Source organism: Pseudorasbora parva, chromosome 25, assembly GCF_024679245.1.
Source record: "Pseudorasbora parva isolate DD20220531a chromosome 25, ASM2467924v1, whole genome shotgun sequence".
Taxonomy (NCBI): domain Eukaryota; kingdom Metazoa; phylum Chordata; class Actinopteri; order Cypriniformes; family Gobionidae; genus Pseudorasbora; species Pseudorasbora parva.
In genome coordinates, this window is record NC_090196.1 from 4,230,129 (window position 1) to 4,241,967 (window position 11,839).

The 11,839-nt window shown below is 41.0% G+C and overlaps 2 protein-coding genes across 2 annotated transcripts; both read right to left on the bottom strand.

Annotated features, from left to right (window-relative positions):
* Positions 1-15: 15 nt before the first annotated feature.
* On the bottom strand, positions 16-468 carry LOC137065200 (histone H4). The gene has a single exon (XM_067436790.1). It carries the CDS (start codon positions 459-461, stop codon positions 150-152), a length of 312 nt encoding a protein of 103 aa, XP_067292891.1. The 5' UTR covers positions 462-468; the 3' UTR covers positions 16-149.
* Positions 469-10,345: 9,877 nt separating this feature from the next.
* LOC137064971 (histone H3-like) lies at positions 10,346-11,664 on the bottom strand. The gene has a single exon (XM_067436533.1). The coding sequence runs from the start codon at positions 11,618-11,620 to the stop codon at positions 11,210-11,212; it is 411 nt and encodes a 136-aa protein (XP_067292634.1). The 5' UTR covers positions 11,621-11,664; the 3' UTR covers positions 10,346-11,209.
* Positions 11,665-11,839: the final 175 nt, after the last annotated feature.

Here is an 11,839-nt window from a genome sequence, read left to right on the forward strand (position 1 = left end):
GTTTCATTGGGCATTTATTTATCAGTTTAAAAATGCAATAATTGTATTTTACATATTCCCATCATTGATGTGACAAGACTCTTTATGCGACAGTGTGGGTGGCTCTTAAAAGAGCCGTTGGGTTTGAGGTTTCTTTTGATTTCCGGCGTTTAACCTCCGAAGCCGTACAGGGTGCGTCCCTGTCGCTTCAGCGCGTACACAACATCCATGGCGGTGACGGTCTTTCTCTTGGCGTGCTCGGTGTAGGTCACGGCATCGCGGATAACGTTCTCCAGGAACACCTTCAACACTCCGCGGGTCTCCTCGTAGATCAGACCGGAGATGCGCTTGACGCCACCTCGGCGAGCCAGACGACGGATGGCCGGTTTGGTGATTCCCTGGATGTTATCGCGCAAAACTTTACGGTGACGCTTAGCGCCTCCTTTACCGAGTCCCTTACCACCTTTGCCTCTTCCAGACATGATTATCTCAAAGTACTACAGTCAATGAAACGCTGAGTAGTACAAGGAGGCCGTTTATATTTGCTTACAGGACCTGACAGAAACCATCGCCGCGCAACACCCTCTTCCCCTCCTCACCTCCCCTTCAACAGAAAACAATTTCTCCAATAAGTCCTCGCTGCAGCCTGTAGCACGATGACGTTGCTGTATCAGATCCAATACGTACTGGATGGTGGATCGTTATGGCAATGTCATTCATACCGATCTGGGTTCATTTATAATGCGTATGCGCTGGTCTTAATGTATGATCATTATTGTATATAGATGATGTTCTAAACTGTGTAGTTGTAGTACTGATAAATAGTATGAAGTAATTGATTAATAAATCATCTTTTTATAAATGTGATGCTTAAATTATCCTAGCTTCGCTGTAAATGCATGCAAAACAGTTAATTTTATATATATTCTGATCGTACTTGCTGTTGAGTGGAAGGAAAAATGAGTCAAGTAATTGTCTCTGTAATTTTAATCCTCAATGCAACACGATCTGTAAAGAACTTTAAAATACCAGTAGCCTACACATTCAAGGAAAAATGCTAAACGTGTGTCCTGATGGCGTGAGCATGTTATTAATCGTTATTTTTGCGCGAGCGGTTTGAGTATTTATCTATCCAGCAAAACTCTCCTGTGCATTCAATGAATGCAAAACTCTTCTGCGCATGCGTATATGACGTCATCGAATTGTGAATGAAACCACCGCGCATTCGCGTCCACGCGTTGGATTTGATCCAGTACGGGCAGTGTCAGTAGATTGACAGCAGTATTGTAACGCCCGTTTCACACATACTCCGTCTGCAGTGCGTGTGCGGTGCGTGTTGCGTTGCGTGTGCGTTGCAGGAGCCCCACACCCTGTAGTGCTTTCACATATGCTGCGTTTGCAGTCCGCAACTGATCCGCTGTTGCACACCACAAACACAGCATTTATTCATTATTTTTTTATTTAAATCCAAACGTTTTTACTGAACATGCCTCGTCAGAATTCCAATTCTCTTTGTTTACTCTTTAATAGAAGTCAGGTTACGTAGCCTACTACATTTAAACAACATTTTATTAAATTCATTTATTCATATTTATATACTTTAGATTTAGCTCACACAAGTGGCAAAACATTTAAACATAGGTTATAGCCTTAAATCACAAACATTTTAAATTAGAAACTTAGTCTATTCAAAAACAGCCGACTCATCTTTTCTTTCGTTTTTACACCCTTTTAAAAGAAATCCTGCAGGTCAAAAAGAACTTTGCTTTTCACCTCCAAGAAAGTACGAGTGCTCTCCATTATGGCACTTTATTTTTTATTTTTACCTAAATGCCAGGTAAGGTGTCGTTTTGTTGCTTTACTTGAGGAGAAAAAAAGCCATGTGTTGTCTTTGAAACAAGAGTATATTTTAAATGATATGCATCTGTGGTGAAATTACTAGATTTTCGCGTCAGTACATGTTTATTTTAATGCGAACAATGTTCTATCGCTTTAATGCAGCAACGCAGCGCAGCAAAAAATAGACTCGGTACGAAAACGATCCGTGCACTGCTGCAGACGCAACGCTCCTGAAACGGACTGACGGACAGCATCCGCGTGCAGTGTGAAAGCTGTCATCCGTTAACATGGGTACGGAAAAAAATACGCACCGCACACGCACTGCAGACGGAGTATGTGTGAAACGGGCGTAACAGTGGCTACTGTAGCTGTGTTTCAGTTCGTTACATTTCGAAGGCTGCCTCCTCCGGAGGACATATCCTGTGTAGGATGCAGTATACGGAGTGTCCTTAATCAGAATTAAAGGAGACGTCCTTCGTAGGACACACAGGCAGGAAGTATCACTTTGTTATGCCAACACGTTCAGCCCATAGACCGTAAAAAAATATGGACGACTCGACATCATCCGTTTCCGTTTGGCAGATTTGAAGCTTTTAGGCGGCCTGCACGGCGCCAAGGGGGTAATCTTTTTGGTTGCTAGGCAACGTGGGGGAGAGGACGCTGGCGTCGTCTGTTCGCCGCTTCTCCACCCACAAATGATCATGTTAATGTACTATTAGATTTAGATTTTATTTTATTTCCTTATGTTTGTGACTAGTCTAACAGTCAGAGCTACAATTGGGGCTGTTGCTGATTGCTGGCAGCCACTGAGAGGACGTTGTTCCTCGTTTCGCCGTTTTCCACCGCTTCTAATGTTTACGTTTGAATTGCTGCGGTTGGTTGGTTCTGGTTTGGTGGACATTTGATGTTTCACTTTCTCGCCGCGACTGCTCACTGGTGGTCTCCCTTGGGCTTAAGCTGCATGGTGGCTGAAGTTTGCACCGGGCTAGCGTCATCTGGGCCATCGTAATCGGCGTCCGGCATGATGTTGGGATGTTCCGCTTCTCGGCTGCGCCGCTGTTCCGTCCTGCATTGCGGCCGTGGAGCGGCTTGGACTTCTGCGCCGACCCCGGTGTGTCCACAGAAGTGCCCGAAAAAATGTTCTGCCTCCTGCATGGTGCTGCGGCGATCCCCATCGTTTGAATCGTCATGAAGACCCATCATCTGGTCTTCAGCTGTCGTGCCTCGGCGATGTCATCGGGACACTGCCGCTGGGAGAAATCTGAAACATGGAGTGGCCCACAGTGTGCTGCGGAGCTAACAGAGACTTCCACCATTAGCTGTTTTCTGTTCACCATCAGCTCTGTTTCTGTTCACCATCAGCTATGTTTTCTGTTCTGTTTTCTGTGTTGGTTGATTGTTTGTAGTATTTTATATTTTTACTTGTTATTCATTTTTTGTTGTTATTCCCCCCCCCCCCCCCCCCCCCCCTTTGTTGCACTTTGAGATTCTTCGGAATGAAAAGTGCATTATAAATAAAATCTATTATTATTATTATTAATCTAGCGCTCGGAAAGCGTTCCACCCCTAGGGGCTGCCATTGCTAACCAAGCCATCACCTGCTGTTAGCATCCCATTGACGCCCATTCATTTTTGAGTCACTTTCACAGTGAATAACTTTACATCAGAGACGTTTAAAGGCTCCATTTGTCCACTGTTTATTTCTAAAGAAACACGACAATGTATAAAAGGCTCCATTACCTTGTATCTTAAACTATCGCCCCGCAGCAGCTGTTTTTGTAAAAATAGGCTAACGATTGCGTCATAACCAACGCGACTCTGTCGCACAGTTGAGAAATTACCGTATAGACCTGAGGAGACGCTCAGAGGCAATCTTCACTGTCTATGAGACAGTCGGGGGGACGTGGAGACATAAAGTCTGATAAAGTCAAGGGGGAAGAATGGGAAGAAGCCCATAGCGAGCCAAAAGCAATGGGAGAAAATATTTAAACAATGTGATTCAGCTTTCACTTTCCACATCTACTAGAAGACCTACAGCTGTCAGACAGGAGGCTCACGTCACATCTACACCGTCAAGCTCAGTCTGAGCCGGCGCAGTTCGCTCAGCCATCAGGAAGTGAGTGCCCCTAGGTTGACTTCATTATTTCGCCGTTGACGGTGTCATGACAAATCCTGTCCCCCTGTGAAATCGTGTCCGCTGGTAGCAGTTTTAAATGCCTGATCAAAAGTTGTTATACATGGTTCTGGACAATCAATTGTTTAAAAAAAACTAAATAATAAACAATGAATTCATTGCCATACTAAGTACACACGCAAAACATTTATTTGAAATATTAAATTGATTGCTATAATGGGAGCAAAAACATGTTCTGAATTATATACTTATATAAGCACTTATAGCTTCAGTTATATACTACTAATATATGAAACATATGCTTTGTAAGACATTAAAGACTATTTTAACACAATTTAAACAGCAAAAATCAAAACGCAATTGTGTAAGAATTGTAATCAGGCTCTGAACAGATTACCTATTAAAATTTCTTTCAGCCAATAGAATCGCTCTGGGGGTCCTTGCGGACACGATTTCACAGGGGGACAAGATTTGTCATGACACCAACAATGGGATCGCTTGGTCCATTTCTTTTACTGTCTATGCCACTGTCCGCACATCTTGGGACCGAGTCTGCGCAGTAGCGATTTCGGGACCGGAGTTGCGCAGTAGAGCGCAGGAAGTAGAGCAGGAAGTACAGCCCCGATATCAAAAGCCCGCCCACACTCTCGCAGATGCAGAACAATTAATAATGTTGGTGTGAAATAAACAGTTATGGAAATGTAGAAATTAAAGCTAAAGCTCCAATCTGCTCCTAAAAATCCTGAAAAAAGTCCGTTAGTGCCTCAGTGACAACTTCACTCAGAGAAGCCGTCAGTCTCAGCTGTCAATCATGACGTCACAACCCCGTTTTTATAGCATCAGATAACTAACTCAAACTAAACTTATTTTAAAAACGAACACTTGAAATGAAATCATCGTGATGATAACTGCTTTCAGTGACATAAACTAACTTTGGGGAAAAAATATTTGAAGTGTAATTTTATTATTTAGTTTGCCTCGCGTCCATTAGAGAACACAGAGGGGCGGCTATACTGGGACCGGTCACCGGGGGGCGATCGAGGCGCGAAAGCTTCAGTTAATGAGAGGGAGACTGCAGGTTTATTGGTTCAGCCTCGTTGCGCTCTCACGCCAGTTATATGAATGAAAATTATTTATAACTTGAAAATGTCTATGAAAAGTTTCTCTTGACAGCAATGCACTGCTCTAAACATTTAAAAACTACTAAACACGTGTAATCCTATTTACCACAACTATCTGTTTCAGGTAGCCTGATATAGCTTAAAAAACAAGTTTAAACTGCTTGCATTTAAATACCACATCTTGCATGTATATCTGGCGGTGGTGCCGTTTTTTCATATAATATAAAAAAAAATATGGCGGTTGTTAACGGTGACACAAAGAATTGTGGGTTATCTCAGCCGTGAAGGCTATACTCATACACACTCCGAAATCCTGTGAAAGAAGGACGCATTTGAAGGTTGTATTTGGAGAGTCCTACTCACTTTTTTGAAATGAGACGGCCTTATGACGTATGCAGCCTTCAAATGCGACCTCCGGAGGACGCAGCCTTCTGAAATGAGACACAGCTTAGCTGTGTCTCATTTCGTTAAATTTCGAAGGCTGTGTCCTCCGGAGGACACGTCCTGTGTAGGATGCAGTACGGAGTGTCCTCAATCAGAATTAAACGAGACATCCTGCGTAGGACACACAGGCAGGAAGTATCACGTTGCTATGCCAACACGTTCAACCTCGTTGTGTTATATGAATGAAAATTATTTATAACTTGGAAATGACTATAAAATGTTTCTTGTCTTGACAGCAATACTGTCCTATACGTTTAAAAAAAGTACTAAAAAGTTGTAATCCTGTTTACCACGATTAACTGTTTGAGGTAATAGAGTTTTAATAAAAAACAAAAACAAGCCCTTTAGGCGCCAGAGTTTTTAACCCTTTAGGCGCCAGAGTTTTTTTCCTAAAACTTTTGATTTTGACATCTTAATTTCAAAAGGCTATATTTTATAAGTGATAAAAGATAGAAACTTTCTGTAAATTAGAGAAATATTAATTAGGATCTAAGTTTATGTAGAGATTACATTTTCCCATCTAATTTACATATTATGACATCATAAAGTGGGGGCAATCTTGGATTATAGAATTTTCATGAAAAGCCACATGTTTAAATGATAAAATTCAGCACTTCTTTTCCCCCAAAATGTCCCTCACCTTCTGTGTGCTATATTGCACAGTACTGAATGTTCAGGTAAATAGTAAATAGTAAACAAACTGTGTAAATCATTACTAATAAATGCTCTGATAAAACAGCTCACCCGCACGTCAGCTCCGCTTTTGTTTACACTGATTCAATGCGCTCTTGCTCGTATATTTTGTATAGAATCATGATGTATGAGTATGAGTCAGTTTTTGAGTCAGGGATGAAGTACGACATGTCTACCATCTAGTGGAGTGAGGTTTAATTTGACACCCTATTTGACAAAATCGGCCGTTTTATTCAGTGACACATCTTGTCGAGTAACTCGACCGTGGCGCCTAGAGGGTTAAACTGCTTACATTTAAACACCACATCTACTCATGCATGTATATCTGACGGTGGTGCCGTTTTTTCATATAATATTTATTTTTTAAAGACGGTTTAACGCCGACGCAAACAATTGTGGGTTATCTCAGCCGTGAAGGCTACACCTCATGCACTCCAAAATCCTGTGAAAGAAATCCTTGTATAAATCCTTGTATAAGGTCTGTGTCACCTGCTAGTATAATCTGTTCTATTTTTGCAAAGATGCTATGATTGGATTTATATTGTAATAAAACAGACATTAAACAAATATATCAACCTAAATAACCATTAAAAAATGACATTTTACTGCATTAAATGGCAACTTTACACATATATATTGAGACAATTTACATTTTGCCTTCCAAACAGGGACAGCACAGGTCAAGCTCTCAGTCCAGAATAACAGAGAATACCTCAGAGGACACCGGAAGTGACAGAAATTCCCTCCTACACAAAAGCCCCTTTATTAATAAATAATAATACATTTTATTTGTAACACACTTTATATTAAAACTGAAAAATGAACAAGTAACAAATCAAATCAATCAAAAGCTCTGCTAAAAAGGTGTTTTTAAAGACCACGTTTAAAAGCAACCACACATTACCACTAACATTACATTTTTCATTACTTTTTTTTCTTCCTAATTCTTTAAGAGGACATCGGAAGTGACAGAAGTGATGAGGAGTAGAAGCCAGCAAAGCCCAGCTTTAGGTTTCCGCTACCGTTATAGTTCCTACAATATGTGTTTTATTGTTTTATTTTATATATTATTGTTTTTAATAACTGGGCTGAAATACATACCATAACGTGCCATAATAAAGACACAATGTTCCATATTGTCATCTGTGGCTTTGTGTCCCATTTTACATCTTAGTTGCATGGTGTCCACATATGTGGACAGTTAAAACATTTTTAAATAAAATACAATTTTGTAAAACTTAAAAAGAATTTTAATTTTAGCATCATATTAAAGTAATTGAAATAATCTTAAAAAATCAAGATATTGTTTTTTCATAATTCATGCATATAAAAAAACAAGTTTTAATAGATTAATTTAATGAAGACGATATTAGCAGAATAAAATTATATTAATTATATAATATACAGAGAAACTGAATGACATTCAATCATTGTTTATAACACTATATGTTTATGTGACATGTCAGGTAGCCTATATTTGCTGAATATGCATGATTTCAGGCCTCTGATTTATACTGTCTCCCTTTACCTGAATTTGCACCATAAGAGTATCTCTTCTTTGGCCTTCAGCATGTTACAAAAGTTTCAAAACAGCGCATGCCATTATTAGGGAGTAGCTGAAGATTTGATCACAACTGTGGATGAGCAAATGAAAAAGAGTTGAAAAGAAACCAGCTGTATATTTTCAAACTGTTTGAAAATGAAAAAGTGCCAAACACCTGGATAAAAGGTAATGAGTTAAAAACTGTATAAAATGAGTTGCGGTTTTAATTGTGAAATTTTTTCAGCTTTGTTATCTTAAAGTCTAAGCTTTGCATCCGGATCACTGACTCAAGTGATTTCTTGCAAAAGAGACAAAGACAAGAGAGCGAGAAAGAGACTACAACAGGAAAACGTATCTCAAAATTTAACCCTATATGGTTTGCATTATATTCTAACCAATGATTTTAAAATACGTTTTTATTTCATGAAATAGCTTCAATCATACAAATCAAAACACATTATTGGAATAAGAAGAAAAAAAAAACAACCTTGGGGAACGCTTAGAGAAATGTTATCCACTTTATTTTGCAATGTGGAAGTAAATACGATGTTCTTTCTTCTAATCCAGTGTCATGAGAAATCCCCCTGTGAAATAGAGTCTGCTTAGGACCCCAGAGCGATTCTATTGGCGGAAAGAACTTTTAATGGGTAATCTGTTCAGAGCCTAATCACAAATCTTACAAAATCACGTTTTGATTTGTGTTGTTTAAATTGTGTTTAACATCTTTAGATTCTAACATCTTATAAGTTGATGTCCACATAAAGAAAATTGCAGTGGCCGAGCATTTCTATCATGAAGAAGAGTCAAAATATGAATGATCTTCTGTGGGTCTGCCTTTAATGCTGGGGAAAGTCAAGTTTATTTCATAAAGCAGATTTTTTACACAATGGTAATTTAAAGTGCTTTAAATAGGAGTTAAAATAATACAAATAATTACAACAGATGCAAAAGACTTAAGAATAACATGCATACGAAAGAAACAATAAAACAGTTTGGAAAAAGAGGATATATAAATTGCACTGCAATCAGTCGAATTTAGTGCTCATTCAGTAAATGCACAGCTAAACAGATGTTTTGAGACTGGATTTGAATGTGACATGCATAAGAAAAACTCCTATCTGGATTGGAAGAATGGAAGAGTCAGGCTTACGGTTTTACACTAGACATGCCCCTTCTAGTGTCTCTTCACTCTGGTTGCACACAGATTCACTGCCTGTCTTTGACGGCTCGTAGTGACTTATTCACAATTATACACTTGTTGCTAAACGGATGTATATTTACATCAACCTGCGCCTGCCAGTCTGGTGTCTCTTCACTCACTTCTGAATACGAACCTTTGCGCTCTGCCTTATCATTAGTAAATATGCCGTTAGTTTTGACGATACACAGCTCTATATTTCTTCACGGCCCTGATGAAACTCATCAATTCACAAAATTAACGGAATGCATAGCTGATATAAAACATTGGTTGACTAGTAATTTCCTGACAAAAAAGCTCCACAAATAGTAACCTAGAATACTGTCTAACACTCGATGACTGCTCTGCCAAGCCCTCGTCGTCAATGAGGAACCTGGGTGTGCTCTTTGATACCAATCTTTCATTTGAAAGCCCTGCTTAATAAACAAACTCCAGCTGGTCCAAAACGCCGCAGCTCGAGTTCTTACTAGAACCAGGAAGTATGATCATATTAGCCCAGTTCTGTCAACGCTACACTGGCTTCCTATTAAACATCGCATACATTTTAAAGTCTTGCTAATGACTTACAAAGCATTAAATGGTTTAGGTAACTATTCGACCTTCATAATATATTTTCAAGACTCTTGTGATGATACATCGACTTACAATAGGTTGAATGACACGTCTGCCATAGCCTGATGGGGTCTGTATCGTTTTTAATCGTACTTTTAAACTTCAGGTTTCGGGTAGTAACCCGAGAACAAAAAGAACTACAAAATTCGACTGCTTTACGGCATATACGTCACTTCCACCAACACCCACACTTCCTTACATTCGGACGCGCGAGCCCAACTTTGTTCGTCGGATAATATAGTCATGTCCGAAGCAGCACAGGCAAATAAGAAAGAAAAGGTTTTGTTGGATGAAAGCAATAAGAGGAAACGAAAAAGTGATGGGATTAAAGGCCGGACGAGGATCAACATGTGACCAGCGTTTGCTCGTTGGCGTGAGCTGAAGGAGGCGTGCCCGACCGATGCTGTCCTGCTTGTTACGGTGATTACCGACCACTCAAACATTGAACTGAAGTATCATATAGATTCTGTAAGAAGGTAACCAATAGACTACTATAATGACGCTGGCTTGTAAACGTGAGCATCGTGATTATTTGGCGTTTGACGTGCTGAAGCATATGCCACTGACTGTACCTGGGATGAAGACATTTCACACGCACCGGCAGAAGAACACCTGCATGTGAACTCCTCCTGCAGTGTTCAGGAGAACTGTTAGTACTGCACCGACCCACGGAGACGCTTTTATGAAGTTATTTGGCCCGCCCCGCACCACTGTATATTTGTTTACAACCCGCCCCGCACCCGTAACGATTAAATAGACATCTGTGGGGTCTGTGGGTTATCGCCGCATCACTAGTTCAGGGCTATCAGGGTTGTCATGAGGACATTATTTTTTCCCAACTGTAGGGGGACCCCGAGAGCAAGTTACCCAGTGCTGCTTTAAAATTGGCCACTGTTTGGTAAACGGACATGTTGGCTTAGCATATGTACTTCTCAGTAGTTTAATTGCTTCTTCATTAGAGAAAACACAGGTGACCTATACAGTCTAGTGCACTGGTTCTCAAATGGGGGTACGTGAAGGCACTCCAGGGGGTACGCGATCGCAGTATAAGTAGATACCTCATTAGCGACTGTTCCGCCATTTTAGAACGGTCAAAACCGGTCGCGTTGAACCACCTGACTTCTCTTCTACAAAATATCAAATACTCTACTTTTTTCTCTGTTCCTGTATTTTGTGTGCTTGTTATTTGCATTTGTATTGTTACTGATTGAAATTAGAAATATTTGTCTACATTCTTTAAAAAAAATGTATCTTGCTGTAGTAATGTTTATTGGGGAATTCCTGAATAAAGCTCTAACATCATGTAACAGATTTATTGAAGTGCAAGAGACATGAACACGAGCAGATGTCACACAGCCCATGTCCTCATCCATCAGTGCTCGGCTCGCAGAGATCATTTCTCTTCTAATAGGAAGATGGAGACAAAAAAAAAAATAGAATCACCGCCATAATGCTGGCATTTATATTTTTACCCCCATATATTCTACAGTAAGTGACTTAGAGAATGAAAACCCACAAATTGTTAATGTAACGCAACTTTCTACTCATATTCAGCGTTTGAAGTGATAATATCTCAATTAGTGTAACTTATGTGGCTCTTAAAAGAGCCTTTGGGGTTTGATGAAGCGGCTGAAGCAGATGTGGGTTTAGGCGCGCTCTCCGCGGATGCGGCGGGCCAGCTGGATGTCTTTGGGCATGATGGTGACCCTCTTGGCGTGGATGGCGCACAGGTTGGTGTCCTCAAACAGGCCGACCAAATAAGCCTCGCTGGACTCCTGCAGGGCCATGACAGCGGAGCTCTGGAAGCGCAGATCCGTCTTGAAGTCCTGAGCGATTTCTCTCACCAGCCGCTGGAAGGGCAGTTTGCGGATCAGCAGCTCGGTGGACTTCTGATAACGGCGGATCTCTCGCAGAGCCACGGTCCCGGGCCTGTAGCGATGAGGCTTCTTGACGCCGCCGGTGGCCGGAGCGCTCTTACGGGCGGCTTTAGTGGCGAGCTGCTTCCTCGGGGCTTTGCCACCGGTGGATTTACGAGCGGTCTGCTTGGTTCTTGCCATTGCTGTAGTTTAGGTTCCCTCTGTCCTGCTGGAGCTGAAACGCCGCTCTTCTGCTACACGCCTGCTTTTATACGCGAGGGTGCCGAGGCTTGTGATTGGCTGATATGTGACGTCTGCGCATGAGGGCTAGCCAATGACTGCGCGTTTCTTATTTTCAAACGCGGAGGGTTTCCCGCTCAAGCTGCTTTTGTTGAATACCTCAATGGAAGAGTATGCTAC

Coding starts and splice junctions, on each gene's coding strand:
- LOC137065200 (XM_067436790.1), bottom strand. CDS start 461: ATGTCTGGAAGAGGCAAAGGTGGTAAGGGACTCGGTAAAGGAGGCGCT.
- LOC137064971 (XM_067436533.1), bottom strand. CDS start 11,620: ATGGCAAGAACCAAGCAGACCGCTCGTAAATCCACCGGTGGCAAAGCC.